This window comes from Carex rostrata, chromosome 8, assembly GCF_964058835.1.
Source record: "Carex rostrata chromosome 8, lpCarRost1.2, whole genome shotgun sequence".
Classification (NCBI taxonomy): domain Eukaryota; kingdom Viridiplantae; phylum Streptophyta; class Magnoliopsida; order Poales; family Cyperaceae; genus Carex; species Carex rostrata.
In genome coordinates, this window is record NC_135925.1 from 12,265,784 (window position 1) to 12,283,539 (window position 17,756).

Below are 17,756 nucleotides of genomic sequence, written 5' to 3' on the forward strand. Positions count from 1 at the left end.
ATCCGGATACAAACCATGAGGCCTACCCTAAAATTATACAACAAAACGTATCTAGGGTCATGTGATGGTAAACTACTAAGGCCTACTACTCGCGTGCCTCTCCGGAATCAGTCGCACCAGTACCTGTAAAATATCCCGAAGGGTGAGGGTGAGAATAAATTATCAGTGCGAATTTGCCACAGTTAGATTATTGGACTTGCAATCAAACTCCATATTAAAAAATGAAACCCAAACCATAGCAATTCAAATCAATTAATATTCATAATAAAAAAGAATGCATATGCTCGACAACAAATAATAAACCGAATCACAGTTTACGAAATTTCCAAGATGAATTTCAAACACAATACATATTTGGCTTAACTCGACTCATTAGGGCTTGTAACAACTACAGATATTCTTTCGAGCTGGACCCTTTATCAAACCCTCGTCTTAAGGGTTACAGACACCTACAGACGTCCCACCGAGTTGGACCCTTTATCTGACACCCATCTGTAGCTGTTTGGCTTAACCATTTCCTAAGGTCTGGTTCCAAGTCAGCTATACAGCTCAACTTTACAAATGCATTCACACAGAATCAAAGTCAGCCATACTGCTCAACTTTGCAATTTCATTCGAATAGGATCAAAGTCAGCTATCAGCCTTGCAAAAATTCATAAACAGGTCAACGGATAGGTCACCGTCACCTTATCCAGCCACCTAAACAGGTCGGTCTGACAAATTCAGAAACAGGTCAACGGATAGGTCACCGTCACCTTATCCAGCCACCTAAACAGGTCGGTCTAGCAAATTTAGAAACAGGTCAACGGATAGGTCACCGTCACCTTATCCAGCAACCTAAACAGGTCGGCCTGGCAAATTCAGAAACAGGTCAACGGATAGGTCACCGTCACCTTATCCATCCACCTAAATAGGTCAGCCTGGCAGATTCATTCGCATATAGAACAATTTATAGAACACGTCAATTGACAACCATACGAATATGCAAATCAATCATCTCACAACAATTCAGTTCTAATTCAGTTGGGTTATGCACATAAGTTCACGAAATTACAATTATGCAACCATCCAGCATGCAACAATCAAACAAATAACATGACAAACAAATAAACAGTATAATTCCTGAAAATGAAATATTAAACAAGTCCAAGAACCCCGCACCTGTTTACGTCGAGCGTATTGCGTACTTATGGATCAGATGTCTCGAAGTGTCCTGCAAAGTCTTGCTCGACCAAGCCTACACCTATATTGCACATAAACTTGGTTTAACCTTGGTTCACGATCGAGATGTTCACTCGAGTTATATTAGGGCTTATACTTTCCTATTCCTCTTTCTCGCTTAAGAATCTCTAACTTCTCACAATTTCCATTTGGGTCTTCCAAACCATACACGATCTCAATTTGGTAATAATTCATTTACTTGTTCACAAATTTGGTTCCCGTAACAATTCAATTTACCGATTGGTTAACCCTAATTTGGTCAAAATCTCAAATTAGCCGTTAAACATTCTAGAAATTCAAGATTAAGAGGTAACCCTACCGATTACAAGTCTAATCGGTTGGATTAAACTAATCAATTCACGATTATGCCCAATTTTGGTTTTGGCACAAAAACCCTAAAAATCAAAATCCAAAATCGAGATGAAATCGGGAAAGAATCGGCAAATAAACAATCAAAGAAGCTCAAGGAGCTAGTTTACAAGAAATTCAAACACAAATATCGGGTTTAAAATGAAAATTCGAGAAATCGAGAAATTCGGGTTTTGAGAGAGAAGGAAGGAGAGAGAGAAATACCGAATAAGAGGACTAGAAGAAATCTACGGCCAATTTCTCGGCTCCACCTTCGATTTCCCGAGATTTGGCGCGATTTAGAGGGAGAGAGAGCTCTCTTTCTCTTTTCTTCTCTCTTTGGGCGGAGCACACACAAGACACGGGGAAGGGGGCAGAGGGGAAAGAGAAAGAAGAAAAAAGAAAATATGGGTTTTGGGTTAAAAACACCCCCAGTGCGGACGCACTCAATTTCAGTGCGGGTCGGTCACCCGCACTCAGCACTTAGTTGAATTTCAGCAGTTGAAAACACATAAAAATATACACGAGTGCGGACGCACTCATTTTCAGTGCGGGCCGATCACCCGCACTCAACACTTGGCAGAATTTCAGCAGTTTAGAAAACACATAAAAGAATACCCCAGTGCGGACGCACTAAGTACTTAGTCAAATTTTCATGAAAACGGCACTGAACAAGGAAAAAGTCTGAGCCTAATGCGGACGCACTCAATTTCAGTGCGGGTCAGTCACCCGCACTCAGTACTTGGTAGAATTTCAAGAAACTCAATCAACACAGAAAATTCATGAGTGCGGACACACTTATATCCAGTGCGGGTCAATCCATCCGCACTCAGTACTTGGTCAGATTTGGAGGAAATGAGAATTTGGAGTCAGTGCAGATCACTCACCCGCACTCACCACCAGTGCGGACGCACTGAGAAGGAATTCAGAAAACGATATAAGGAAAACAAAGGCCAGTGCGGGTCAGCCACCCGCACTCACCACCAGTGCGGACGCACTGAGCCTATAAAGTGTCAAAATCTCGAAATTTCAACGCGGTTTCAATTCACACTTGACTTACTTATTTAGAGAAGCATTAATTAAGGTTTAAACTTCTATTTTGTTAGCACGATTTTTGATTCTTGCTTTTAAATCATTTAAATTTTATTGTAATGATTTCGTAATGTAACAATACGTGTTATTCTAGATATTTGAAGTGTTATTAATGAGGTTTATACAAAAGATTTGAAAGCATGTAAAAAGAGGTTTAAATTGTTTTGAAGCAAAATAAAAAAAAATGAAAGTCACGGAGATTTAAGTTGTAAAAAAAAGACGACACAAATATAACTCGAAAGTTATTCTTCATGGATCTTATTTGAAAGATAAAATAAAATAAAAATTGTTTGTATTTTTAGATTCGCAAACTTTATCACGGATTGTCGAAAAAATAGACGAGAATTATCAGAGGGAAAAAAAGTGAGTGAACAGAATCTTTTCATTTAAAGACCAAAATAGTTAGGAGTTAAAACTAAATATATATATAAAACTATCTAAAACTATCTAAATTGAGTAGAACTAAGGTGTTCTTAAGTTCACCAAGTCCCTTTGTGAGCTTAACTCAAAAACCTATCGGATTGGTTTCAAACAATCTATCCAAATCGTTGAAACCGATCTACTTCATGAGTGATGTGTTTACATGTCAAATTTTTAAAATTTTGAACTAATTTAGTATGAAGTCAAGCGGTCAAAAAAAGATGATATATAAGTTCATTTTTCATCATCTTTTGACCGCTTGACTTTATACTAAACTAGTTTGAAAAATTATAAATTTGACATGTAAATGCATCACTCATGAAGTAGAACAGTTTGGATGTGTTGTTTTAAGCCAATTCGATAGATTTTTTGAGTTTAGCTCACAAAGAGGCTTGGTGAGCTTAAGAACACCCTAGTTTTACTCATCTAAATTTAAAGATAAAGGTTTAAATACTTGTGAGTAACATTTTAAAATGTTATAAACAAAACTTTAAGTGTTTGGATATTAGCGCTGGAAATAGAAGTTAGATAATATTGGAGGATTTTATTTGGGGATGCGCTCGGAGATTTTATTTGGATACAATTATCAGGCTAAAAAAGAATTCAAATTTTAGTTCTTTAAATTTGAATTAAATTTTTTTTAGCTCACTTTCTTTCGATCTCATTAATTTTTTTTTTTACAAAAACGGTCAACAGTTCATATTTTAGTGCTTTAAATTTGAATTAAAATTATTTATAAAAAAATTGTGTTAGAATAGAGGTGTCAAAAATATTTATGATAGATCTCTTTGAAGAATTTTGAAGATATTAATTAATATTTATACGTTGATGAGAATTAACTTTTAATCTAGTGATAATATATTCTCTGTATGAAAAGTTCCAGATTCAAAATTCAAATAAAGAATTTTTGATAAATATTAAATAGTTGGATGATTTTACTTCTAATATTTACTTAAAAAAATTAAAACCTCTATGGATGTGATTTATATTAATATAAAATAATGAGAAGAAAAAAATACCACTAACCAAATTTCATGCAAGGGTTGGCAAGAATTAGAACAAAAATAGTGAAATTTAATATTAGTAGTTGAGAATAGTGTTAACTTTAATGGCATTAAGAAAAGTAGCTGAAAATAATTGAGAACAGTTAAATAAAATACTGATTATCAACTTGATATTATTAAATATTATTATAATTTGGTACAGAAACGTGTGGAGTTGTGGAGAGAGAAAAGACAGTCATATATTTGCAAAGGTTTAAATAGCGTTTATTGCGTCATAGCGTGCCAGCTGAAAAAACAGCGTTATTCTCAAATAGCGCCGCTATAGCGCTGATAGCGCCATAGCTTTTATGGTCCGAAAACACTACAACGGTGCTATAGCGCGCTATTTAAAATCCTGTATATTTGTATTAAACTATTAATATCGCTATCTCAATTCCAATTCCTTTGCATATTCGCTAACGAAATGTAAAAGTATCAAAACATCGATGTGCTATGGAGAATAAAAGATAAAGACGTAACCTTTTTTTAAACGCTAAATTTTATACAGTGTAAATTAAGTGCTGCTCTGAGAGTTTTTTCGGATACACATTTTGACAAGGCAGATTTTAATTTATACAGAGCATAAACGATAAAGTGAAAACTGTCTTGTGTATACCAGTGTTGTACAAAACATCTGTTTAAGCCGATCAATCTGCCAATTAGTTGATCACTGTTATCAATTTTTTTGACTAATCGACCGATTATTCCCGATTAATTGTTTGACGGTATCCTGTCCGTTCGACGACCGCATACCGTTATTTACAATACTGATGTATACCTTATGTTTTGCGTGAATTAAAAACTTCCCTGTCAAAATAAGCACCCATTTTCCGTATTATTTGTAAATTAAACATACATGTTTAAACATATCTATACCTCTAATGTAAATTGTGCATTAACATTTTATATTTCTACTAAAATTATATTAATCAATTGTTTTTCCGATTGTGTAGTTAGCTTAACCTTATGTTTCTGAAACAATTTTATGTTTTCAAGAATAACTTTATCCAAAATTCTTTAATTAGCTCATTGTGTTGTCATAATTCTTTAATCTGATGTTTTGAATTATATGGGTTTTTATTATGCTCATATGGTTGTTACTTATTTTAAACATTAGTTGATCGCTTGTAGAAGGTTAGCAAGCACAGTTACTTACACTGGTACAATATTACTGTACCAGTACTGGAGTTAACCTCAGCTATGAATATGGTGCTGATATTCCCGTTCATTATTGTGTGTTTCTGAACTGTTTGTATTCTTTTTTGGTAATATTTTATAACTAGCAGGTGATTGTCGTTAAATGAAAAGGCCTTGGCGAAATAGAATACCATAAAAACCAGGGGTCAAATGAAAAAAAAAACAATCACTGCTCACAGAAAGATATGTCAATTGTAGTTATTATAGGTGATAAATACAGAGTAGAACGAGGGTGTTCTTAAGTTCACTGAGAAACTTGGTGAATTCAAGTCTAAAATCCGTCAAATCAGCTTCATATGACGAATTCGAATCGTTGAAACCCGCATATCTTATGAGTAATGCGTCTACATAAGAAAATTTTAAACATTCGAATTAATTTAGTATAAAGTAAAGCAGTCAAAATACATTCAAAAAACGAATACATTAAAATTAATTTATTAACCTTCTAATTTTGAGTTCACCAAAGAGCTTGATGAACTTAACAACACCATAGTCTACTCGATAAATACATACTATATACCACTAGAAGTCTGAAACAGACAGAAGATATATACTTTACTTTATTTTGATTGTATTTCAGGTGTTCACTTGTTGAGATTTTTTAGTTTGTATCACACTGCTATTAATACTTCACTAGTGTTGTGTGATTTGTTTAAAGTCGAAGTACAAAAACAGGTTTTGAATTTTAGGACTGGAGTTGTAATTAGGCAAAGGAGAAAGGTGCTTCAGTTGGAACTGATAATTGTATATTTAGTATTGAAATTAATGTTTAATATAATAATATCTGAACATACTTGTGTTAATCTATGATTTTTGAATTTTAGTAATTTGATAGTTTAGTTGCTTAATTTGGTTCTTTGAATTTTGAATTTCATTATGATAATTTTTTTCTTCTCTCAATAGATTGTAATTAGTAGCAATATTTAAAGGATTATTTATATCCGTTAGTGTAATTTGTATTATTTATGGGTTTTAATGTAAATTGAGTTGTTGTTTATATTTCATATTTTACCGCAGGTTCAAACTCTTTAACAATATATAGTAGTTTCAGATGATGAATTTTGAATTATTGAAATTCATTTACTTTATGAGTGATGTGTCTATATATTGTATTTAATTTTTTTGAATTAATTTTGTATAGAGTTGATTCACATAAATATATTACTTTTCGAATTAGTTTTGTTAGTATAATTTTGTATAGACTTTACGAGAGATGTATCCAATACGTGTCGGTCTATCGGACCTGTGTCATACTATATTCGTATCCAATACACACTTGATACGAATACGGGATCCAGTTTGAAATATCCGAGTAACATAGGAGTTGAGTGATAAAAAAAACATTCAAAATACGAATGCATTAAAATTAATTATAAACCTTTTCATTTTAACTACTTGACTATACTTAAAAATACAAAATTAATTCAAAATTTAAAATTTCCACTTGTAAACTTATCACTCGTAAAGTAGATAGATTTTAACAGTTCATATATGTTATTTGTTTTAGAGTTAAGTTCACAGAGAGATGATGAACTTAAAAACACTCCGATTCTACTCAAATTATTTTATGTGGAAATTTATTTTATTTTTATGCAGTATGTAATTATAATATTTAAATTTTTGAAAAGAAATGAAAATCTGCAGGTAGTAGCTTGCTTTTATTAAAAAAAAATGTTCTCGGACCACACCAGACCACAAATTCGGATGAGTCCAGATTCCAGAACAAGTACTCGACTAAAACAAATTACAAACAGACGGTCCAGATCAGTTCTTAGCTCGGTACGTACGAATTCAAAACGGATAAAGTACCAAATTGAATTTGACCTGCTGGAGATTAATCCGGAACGTCCGTTTGTAATTTGCTCAAGTCAGGTACCTGCATACGGATTCCCAGACCACACCAGGGCATCAGAATTCGGATACTCTGAGATATCTCACATTTTGCGTGACTTTCTGAAAAATCTCAACCGTTTAAATACGTTCTGCACGAATCTCAAAGCTCTAATAATAGGGCCCCTGCGCTATCCCCGAATAGGCACCGGACACGTCGGTCACGCAAAATATGAGATATCTCAGAGCATACGTACTCAGAGCATCAGGCTAATAAAACCCGACTCCGGTCGTCTCCGGTACGTGGCGTTCCGACTGGCGGCACCAGGCTAATAAAACCCACAAGTTTTAACGAAATCAAAACCACCCGAACCCAATAAATACCTGTATCTCCGTCTCCCTCGTTTTGTTTTGCGCAATTGCACGCATCCTGCATCATCCCTTTCTACAGTTCTTCTAATGGCGTCGGTCGGCGCTTCTCCTGCGCCCGATCCCATCGACCCCAAACCCGGCATGGCCGGAGCCGACAGCCATTCTTCAACCCTCCCAGAAACCCCGTCTATCACCCAAAATTATAACACAATCCCAGATCAAAACCCTAGTTCGACCGCAAACTATAACCCTGACCAAAACCAAAACCCTAATATTTCGGCTCCTGCCTTGACGCCGCTACCTCCAGGAGTCTCGCCTTTCGCTCCCTCCTTCCGACCTCTAGGGGCCCCACAGTTTTCCGCCGTCCCAAGCCCTAACCCTAATTTTTCGATGGGTCAAGCTACAGTGGTTCAACCTCCTGGTGTTGCTAACGCTGTAACTTCTATGCCGAACCCGGCCGTTCGGCCAGTTGGCATGTATCAAGCTTTACCAGGGCAGCCTCCGTTACAAATGCAGTTACAATATGGACAAGTACAAAATGCGCACATCCAGATTCCTGGAGTTCCTCCACAGGGTGGGTTCTCTTAAATTTCTCTTTGCATGTGATTTTTGTTCTGCGCTGTACTTAGTGCTAAGTGGAAATATCATTTTAGATTGTTCTCTCAATTGCTATGACAATTCAATTTTTTATTTGCTTAATACAGTGATCGTTAGGTCTTCTATAGGAATTCATTAGATAACGAAAAACATTTAGTAAGTTAAATCTGAAGTGCCTGTTTTATCGGGGGAATGAGTAGTAGGATGGTATTGGATTAAATATGTGCGGGCAGAAAGAAAACCATGTAAAATTTAGATAAAGGGTGGATGACAGGGTATTTTATGGTACAGCCATCTTCTTACGGTTCATATGGTGTGAAGCGTCAGCTTGCTTCCTCTTGCGGTTGTTAAAAGATCACTTCCATTCTATTTTGGTATGATTTAATTGTCCACGTTTTCATAAAATTCCTATGAAGTTACTGTTGGAAGTTTTCTTACTTATATGTAAAGTTAGTAGTTTCTTAGATGGAAAATAGACAACAAATGATACTCGTCACAATGCAAAATGCTAGTCCACGTGAATTAGCGCTGTTGTAAGGTACTATAGTCTCTTTATTCATTCAACCTCAAAAAAAGTTTTCTATTATGTATTTCCACATAGAGTTGGTATATTTCTTGTGAGCTCTGTAAACAAGTTTACAACGCTGACCAATCCTGGCTTGTTGGAAGGTTTTTTTTCGAGAATGCCATAAGGTAAGATCACCTTAAAACACTCTGTTTGATTAAACATGACAGTTTCAGCTCCTTTTTTTATGCATGCTGGTTCAATTTGTTTTTATTCGACAGGAGATAATTATACTATCATTTGGTGAATCTCTAGCATTTTTGTGCAGTTTGGTAACATTTGCTGATACTTTCATATTTACATTAATGATTTCATTTACTAAACACATAAAATTTGGATTACCTTAATACACTTTGTTCGATTAAGCAAGACAGCTTCAGCTCCGTTTTTATGCATGCAGATTCAATTTTTTTACTCGACAGGAGATAAATATACTATCATTTTGTGCAGGGTGGTAACATTTATTGTTGCTTTAATATTTACTTCAATGATTTCATTTACAATTAACACATCAAATTATTTTTCAATTGTTACTTTAGTATTTACTTTGATGATTTTATTTACAATTAACAATCAAATTCGACTATTGCAAACTTTTTTATTTGTGTCATTCCGGACATCTTTTGATGAATTTGCATAGTTGTTTTCTCTTTTGATGCAGGAATGCCGCGGTTTCCTATCCAATTTCCAGGTATGATGAGACCAGGTTTTGCTCCACGCCCAATTCCTCTAGTTGCTAGGCCGCCTATGCCTGGGATGCGGCCAGGACCTGCTCCTCCAATAATGACTCCTGCAAGACCAATTGCTCCTGTTCCCCTAGTGGAGAAGCCACAGACAACTGTTTATGTTGGCAAGATTGCCTCGACTGTTGACAATGATTTTCTTCTTTCACTTCTTAGAGTAAGTACAATTTACCCTCTCTATTTGGTAGCTAGTGAGTTTTATATGACTAATTTTGGGCTGAATAAATTAAAATTGTAGCTTTGCGGGCCAGTAAAGAGCTGGAAAAGAGCGCAAGACCCTAGTAATAACACCCCAAAAAGTTTTGCTTTTTGCGAATTCGAAGCTGCTGAAGGGATCCTTCGTGCTCTCCGCTTGCTCACAAAACTGAATCTTGATGGCCAAGAACTAGTGGTATGTCTTCTTCAAACAAACTTTGTGTATCTCTGCAAGAACTTCTTTAGTCTTTCTCATTAATAAGTATCTTATTTTATCACTGGAAAAATAGCTAAACATCAACCAAGCAACCAGAGATTATCTTGAGAAATATGTGGTGAGGAAGACAGAGAGGGAGAAGTTGAAGGAAACTGAAGCTTTACTGGGTGATTTAGCAGCTGAAGGCATAGTTCAACATCCAACTGAAAATGACGCATCCAAACCAATCACAGAGGAACCTAAAAAGGAGTCTGAGTCTCCAGATAATAAAGAGGAAATCCAAGATGAGACTCAGAAGTTTGGAATTGTTAATGATGACGATCGTGCTGCAGACAAGGAAGCACTGGAGAAGATAACTGAAATGGTGGAGGAACGGGCAAAAACCTTGCCCCCGCCTCCTCCCCGTCCTGTTGAACCACCTGCAAATTTATCTGCCAAGTCACAACCTGAAATTCCTTCCAAATCAAGGGAAAGGGATGATGCAGATGCTGCAAAAAGTGGTCAGCTTTTCCTGATTCTTTCTTTTTCGTAACAATTGTACACTAGTGTTAATGTAATGCATTTATTTGGCATGTAGTGTTTATATAATGTGTATATATGGCATGTAGTATTTATGTAATATGTATATATGGCATGTCGTGTTAAAGGTTGTAAAAGAGCTGTCCTTGTAACTGCACCTTTTTTTATATCAGATATGGTGTTCATATTTGTACCCAATACCCATGCACAAAAGCTTTGGAGTTGCATAATACAAATTTTATATGCACCTCTATAAAATGTTGTCATATTAAATCAGCGAATATATGTTAATTTTTCAGAAAGTGCTGGAGATAAAACCAATGAAGAGACTGCAAGTGAAAACAAGACAGCAAATGAGGCAGACAAGCCAGAGGCCAGCTCTCCAGACAAGGGCAACAGGAGCAGACGAGAGAGAAGTCGGGAGCGTGATAGGGAAAAGGACAGAGGGGACCTCAAGCGGGAAAGAGACAGAGAAGCTGACCGTTATGAGAGAGAAAAAGAACGGGACCGCATCAAGAGGGAGAGAGAAAGGGAGGAGAGGATGCGGCAATCAGATAGGCTTTTGAAGGATCGTCTGAGGGACTGGGAGAATCGGGAAAGAGACAGAGAGCATCATCGCCTCCAAACTAGGGATAAAGAGAAGGAGAAAGAGAAGGAGCGGAAAAGGGAAGTTTTAAGACAAGAAGAGGAAACTGATGATGAAATTGACTCAAGGAAGAGAAGACGTAGAGGTGGCGTGGTTGAGGACAGGAAGAGAAAGAGGCAGAGGGAGAAGGATGAGGACGTACTAGATAGGTTGAAGGAAGAGGAGGAGCTTGCTGATGAAGCTAGGAGGCGGGAAATTGAGGAGGAGAAACGGAGAGAGGAAGAAAAAGCTAAATCTGAACGGGCAATGGACATGTTCATGCAGGACATGGTGAGTGAAATTGCTGCCATGAAGCAACAGAGACCAAGCATTGACCGTATGGAGGTTGATGCAGAGCAGGATAATGGAGATGTCCATAATGGTGCTGATGCAGGTTAGTCCTTTTTTTTGGTAATACTGCTGGGGTGGGTATTTTATATATAACTGGAGATAATAAGTATGATTTCCTTTTTTTTTTAAATCTAGTTGACCCCTATATTGGTTGCATCCAGTTGAGATTTGCATTAATTAGGATTCCCTACTTATTGTTGCCTGGAAGCAGCTGCAGTACGGTGGGTTCAATGACTTGGTTAAAGGAATAATTGCAATGTATTTAACTCTTTATTTCTGCATATGATATATTTACATATATTCCAAACCTGTAGATGAACTCCACTTGAATAACCATGACATTGACATGAGCAATGAACAAAACATGGAATCTAATGGCAAGCAGAATAATATTCCTCCGTCTAAGAAGCTAGGCTTCGGTCTGTTTGGATCGGGAAGGAGAGCATCTGTCCCCTCAGTCTTCCATGCAGAGGAGGATGAAGATGTGGAGGAGAAGAAAATGCGACCTCTTGTACCAATTGACTACTCTGAAGAGTTACAAGCTGTCCAAGAAGACTCTATTGAAGCACCTAACAATATTATGGCAGCCGCTGAATTTGCCAAGCGCATATCTGGTGCCAACCCAAAGGAAGAGAAGTTGAGGTCTGGGGATAGGTCAAACCATAGAGAGCGGGAGGAGAAGCAACCAAAGTCAGAGACTAAGAAGGTGTTGGATGCGAAGCAGCTGATTGATATGATCCCTAGAACCAAGGAGGAGCTGTTTGCATTTGAAGTAAATTGGACTGTTTATGACAAGGCAAGTAATTCTTTTTTTTGTGATCACATTATCAAAGTGTGAAATATACATCTTTTTAGCTCTTGGTAGGCAATTATTAGAAAAGGGAAAAAAGAAAAAAAATATGGTAATTGGTTGGAGCCAATTGATTAATGCACAATCACACAGTGAGGTTGTTTTAACTTCTATTGAAATAACCTTACACAATACAGCATAAATCATGTATATTATAAATTACAACTACAGAGAAAAACACAAGAAATTACAACTACAGAGACAAACACAAGAAACTCCTTATCAATATTTCAATACCCCTTTTCTAATCCTAATCATTATGCACAGAGGTTGTTTTTAACTTCTATTGAAACAACCTTACACAATTAACAAGTTTTCTGTATCTAAACCCTATTCTGAACTCTTTACCAAGTATACACCCCCTCGTTTTCTTTGTTCTGTCCCACCCTTTATACAATACAGCATATATCCTGTATATCGTAAATGCTTTGGGTCAATTTAGGTTATTAAAAAGATGATACATGCAATAAAGGACATTTTGGAGGCCTTGCTTGATAAACTTGATTCTAAGATTTTAGATAAAATAGTCAGAACAGATATAGTAAAGGCATATAGCTATTAATATTATGTTCTCTTGATTATTGTACAGCATGAGATTCACGAGAGAATGAGGCCATGGGTATCAAAGAAGATAACAGAATTCCTCGGAGAGGAAGAGGAGACGCTGGTGGACTACATAGTGTCATGCACCAAGGACCATGTCCAGGCATCTAAAATGCTGGAGCTTCTGCAAGCCATACTCGATGAGGAGGCGGAGATGTTTGTTCTCAAGATGTGGCGTATGCTCATCTTTGAGATTATGAAAGTTGAGACTGGCCTCCCCATGAAATCCAGATCCTGAATGGCTGAATTCTTGTTAGGTTTTACTTTTCCTCGTCATTAATTGTTTTGGGGTAATTTGTCTGTAGAATCTGATTAGTCTCTTGGTACTATTAGCCTCTTTTTTGTTGTATCTTTTTGTGACTGATGATACTTGTGACTGATCACCTGTTAATCTAATTTAGCCTTTTCAATTTTCAGAAGCTCTTGGTGAAGAAAAACCTTCACTTGGGCCTATTCGGTTATATTTTTTTTTATTTTGCCCTGGGTGGTACCCTAGAATGTTAGACATATTAATTCATACCATTTCTGTATAATTTGCCGAAGGATATAAATTATTTTGTTGAATAATGTGGTCAGAATTTTAAAATATAAAGCTATAACAAGCAAGACCAGCTATTCTGCTGCTAGTCATTAGTCATCTGGTTGTTTTCTTCTTTCTGGTTTTTTTGCAGATGGGTATCTTTTGTTCGGATGTTATTGGCTTCATTTCTTTGCGGTATCCTCACAGGTACCTGACTCAGTCAAATTACAAACAAGAAGTCACTTTTTTTTTTCCCCAAACAAGCCCGTAGGCATTTATCCAATGATGTGTTAATCGGGATGTGGTGTTGTTCGTCTTTATTGATACGAGAGAAAAAAAAATACATCTCATCTCAATGAGGAAATTTGGGTTTATCCATTCTAGACGCACCAACTACTACGAGCAAAAAATAATCAGCTCTATGTTGATTAAGTGCATCCCTTGTATCAATTCGTTTCAGGATGACACGATGGTAACCTGCTCAATGTTCATTTTGAGTTTAAAATTATGATGTTGAAGTTGTGTTAGGTTAACCAAATATGTTTATCTTTTCATGTTTGGCTGCATATGACACATAAGTATATATATTGTTTTTGCGGGTTCATGTCCAGCGGGTGTATATTATTTTTGAGTTTATAAGCATGACAGTGAAATTAGCTAAAACCAAATATGTCGATCGGGGGATATAATTTGTTTATGATTGTTAAACAATGTAGGTTGCTGGATTCATTTCCAAAGCAATATTTCAAAAGAATAACTTGAAAGAATTGTACCACTTCAAGAAAAATAAAGTTCCTCTTCAATAACTTGAAACAAATGTACATATTATCCTCCCCATGCAAAGGAAAGCACAAATCACAATAAACTTGCTTAGAGTCATTAACAAGAAAAGAAAGAAGCATAACAAACTTGTCTTTGCTTCCAAAACAGGCAAAATACAAATCTTGTTTCATAGATCATTCTCATTCCTTGCCTTTCCTTCTAAACCCGTTCATTCTAGAACCCAATTCTGGATCATCCTACTATAATCAGAATTTCTTCATCTTATATTCACACGCTATTTGGTAGCTTCTTTTTTCGTTTTTTCATTAAGCAACACACGGGATGGACCTCCCGGACTGTGCCAAGAAGCAACTCTATACCAGAACTCACAACAAATCTTAGCAGCTAAGGAAAGGAAATATCCAGTGAAACTTCATACATTTAATGCGTCGTGCTCTCCTTACATTGGTTAGTTCATGCATCATATATTCTAATCATCCAAAACCTCGTTGACTGTTAATAATTAGTATTTTCAACTCGGGGCCGACTGGATCACCTAACCACTTGGAAATGGAGACAAATAGATCACGCAAACAAAAATTAATGACAAAATTAGTGGAAGGACTGAGCAAAATCCTGTCCAAAACTATTAAAAGGAGGAGAGAAGAACCTCTTCAAATTCCTTTATCATCCCTTCCCTCTGAACCTCTTCAAATCCCTTTCTCTCTCCCACCAACGAATTCAACAATGACCTCAAAGCACCACCGCACCTCTCCATTTTCCTTCCCACGAGCCCAATCCACAGTTTTACCAGACCCCTCCCGTTTCTTCTCCCCCGACCTTCTCTCTTCCCCTCTTCCTACCAATTCTTTCTTCCAAAACTTTTGCCTCAACAATGGCACACAAGCAGAGTATATCCACCCTTACCTCATCAAATCCTCTCTCTCCTCCTTATCTCTCTGCTCTCCATCTCGCTATCACACCCCAGCTTTCATCTATCAAACCTTCACAGCTGATCTCACCATCTCTTCCACCTCAGATCCATCCCAAACTCATCAGATCTCTGCATACCATGATCTGAGCATCACTCTTGATCTACCGCCTTCTCTTAGATTCTACCTTGTCAGAGGTAGCCCATATGTCACATTTACCACGCTTTCTGGGCCCACCGATCTGTCGATCTCCACCGTCCATGCGATTCTCTCTGTCACACCCAACGACTCATGCACAAAGTATACCATCACCATGAATAGTGGTCAGACATTTCTTATATACTCTTCTTCGCCGATGAACCTTGAAAAATCCAATCTCTCTTTACTGACAGCAAAAGGTTTTTCTGGGTTTGTGCGGATTGCAGTTCTACCCGACCCGAGTTATGAAACGGTTCTTGACCGGTTTAGCTCATGTTATCCAGTCTCGGGTGAAGCTTCACTGAACCAACCATTTTGTATAGAGTACAACTGGGCCAAAAAAGGATGGGGTGAATTATTACTTCTTGCACATCCATTGCATCTTAAATTGCTTTCTGATGATTCAAGTGTGACTATACTTGATGATTTCAAGTACAAAAGTATAGATGGTGATTTGGTGGGTGTAGTGGGTGACTCGTGGGTTTTAAAAGCCGACCCAATATCGCCCACATGGCATTCGATGAAAGGTGTCAGTGAAGATGGCTACAACGAAATAGCCTCAGCTCTTCGTAAAGATGTAGAATCACTCGTATCAAACCCAATTACAACTGCATCCTCTTACTTCTATGGTAAGGCTATAGCCAGAGCTGCCCGGTTTGCCTTAATTGGTGAAGAGATGGGTTGTACTGATGTAATACCAACAATCCAGCAATTTTTAAAGAGTTCAATTACACCATGGTTAGACGGCACCTTCAATGGAAATGGGTTCTTGTATGATAAAAAATGGGGTGGTCTTGTCACAAAAATGAGTGTGTCGGATACAGGTGCTGACTTTGGGTTTGGGGTATATAATGATCATCATTACCATTTGGGTTATTTCCTCTATGCAATTGCAGTTTTGGTAAAAATAGACCCATCATGGGGAAGAAAATACATGCCACAAGCTTATGCCATGGCTGCCGATTTCTTGACTGCGTCAAAGAAATCAGGTGCGGTCTATACCCGTTTCCGGTGCTTTGACATGTGGAAGCTCCATTCATGGGCTGGTGGGCTAACAGAGTTTGCTGATGGCCGCAATCAAGAGAGCACCAGTGAGGCAATCAACGGATATTACTCGGCCGCTCTTCTAGGTTTGAGTTATGGGGATACACATTTGGCTGCTGTCGGATCTACCCTCACGGCCTTTGAGATACGTGCAGCCCAAACTTGGTGGCATGTGCGGGAAGGCGAGGGCTTGTATGAAGAAGAGTTTGCTAGAGAGAATAAAGTTGTTGGTGTTCTCTGGAATAACAAAAGAGATAGCGGGTTGTGGTTTGCACCTCCTGCGTGGAAAGAGTGCAGGTTGGGGATCCAATTGCTGCCTCTCTTACCCATAACTGAGGTTTTGTTTGAGGATACTGGGTTTGCAAAGGACTTGGTAAAGTGGACGATGCCTGCTTTGGAGAGAGATGGCGTCGGTGAAGGATGGAAAGGGTTTGTGTATGCCTTGGAAGGGGTTTATGATAAAACTACAGCATTGGAGAAGATTAGGGGTTTAAAAGGGTTTGATGATGGTAATTCTCTTTCAAACTTGCTTTGGTGGATTTATAGTAGGGGTGATGATTGTGAAGGCCTGGTTGAGGGGATGCGGTGCTGTTGGTACCGGCACTATGGCCATTGATGGTACCACAAACAAGAAATTAGAAATGGTCCAGGTGATTTGATAAAGATAGGTGTAGTACTATGAGCTTGCATAAATAAGAAATATTGCACCATTTATTGTACACTGTTTCGTTTCATGAGGTGAAAGAAAAGGAGGTAGGTAAAGAATTTGAGGGGGAAGGGAATTAAGAGAGGTATATATATTTTTCTTTCTCTTGTTTGATTTATTTTGTTTCTCTATGTTACACTTTAATTTGAAGTATAACAAAATATAAGTTTAAAGAAGTTAATAGGAGATTGCATAAGTAACCTCTCTGTTAATCTTATTCTCGTATTAAATTAAAAAAAAAAATAGATATTTTCGTCGCTTGCCACCTTCAATTGCACAGACTGGCATGCGTATCAAGACCTTGTTCTAATCTCGCAACTACTGGCTTTACATCCTGAATACAAATGTGTCTACATTCTGAGGGTAGAAAATAGTCAGGCCCATGCACTTGCAAATTTGGCTCGAGTTTCCCAAGTCTCTTATGTTGGCTAATACACTTCCTCTTTTCAGACTTGGATTCAGGATATAGTCAGTAACCAGGCATCTCTGTATTGTAGGAGTTATGAGTGTTGTACATCTCTTTTTCATGTGCTGTAGAATGCTGCATTGTTTTAAAAAAAAAAATGGCCATAAACAGGATGTTTCGGCCTTTTCAGAACAGGCACTATTTCTACATTCCCAGAAACAGCCAGGAACATATATGTTTTGGCTAGAAACAGAATGTTTCGGCCCCTGTTTTTGCCAGGACCATTTTGTTTTGGCCTTTCTCAGGAATAGACCAGAACACTACGTTTCAGCCAGAAACTAGAGGTTTTGGTCACTGTTCCAGTCAGGAACACTCTGTTTTGATCTTTCCAGAACAATGC

The 17,756-nt window shown here is 37.4% G+C and overlaps 2 protein-coding genes across 4 annotated transcripts; both read left to right on the plus strand.

Moving 5' to 3' along the window:
• The first annotated feature begins 7,397 nt into the window (after window positions 1–7,397).
• On the plus strand, window positions 7,398–13,198 carry LOC144558094 (splicing factor PWI domain-containing protein / RNA recognition motif (RRM)-containing protein). Of its 3 annotated transcripts, XM_078306808.1 has the most exons (8): window positions 7,410–8,097; window positions 8,412–8,494; window positions 9,347–9,585; window positions 9,667–9,819; window positions 9,914–10,340; window positions 10,659–11,378; window positions 11,650–12,131; window positions 12,775–13,198. In XM_078306808.1, exons 3-8 carry the CDS (start codon window positions 9,349–9,351, stop codon window positions 13,024–13,026), a joined length of 2,271 nt encoding a protein of 756 aa, XP_078162934.1. In that variant the 5' UTR covers window positions 7,410–8,097; window positions 8,412–8,494; window positions 9,347–9,348; the 3' UTR covers window positions 13,027–13,198. The 3 variants fall into 3 exon arrangements, with proteins under 3 accessions (XP_078162932.1, XP_078162934.1, XP_078162933.1); XM_078306806.1 differs by lacking the exon at window positions 8,412–8,494 and having other exon boundaries at window positions 7,398–8,097; XM_078306807.1 differs by having other exon boundaries at window positions 8,412–9,585.
• Window positions 13,199–14,360: 1,162 nt separating this feature from the next.
• LOC144558095 (glycosyl hydrolase family 81 protein) lies at window positions 14,361–17,120 on the plus strand. Its single transcript, XM_078306809.1, has one exon. The coding sequence runs from the start codon at window positions 14,641–14,643 to the stop codon at window positions 16,858–16,860; it is 2,220 nt and encodes a 739-aa protein (XP_078162935.1). The 5' UTR covers window positions 14,361–14,640; the 3' UTR covers window positions 16,861–17,120.
• Window positions 17,121–17,756: the final 636 nt, after the last annotated feature.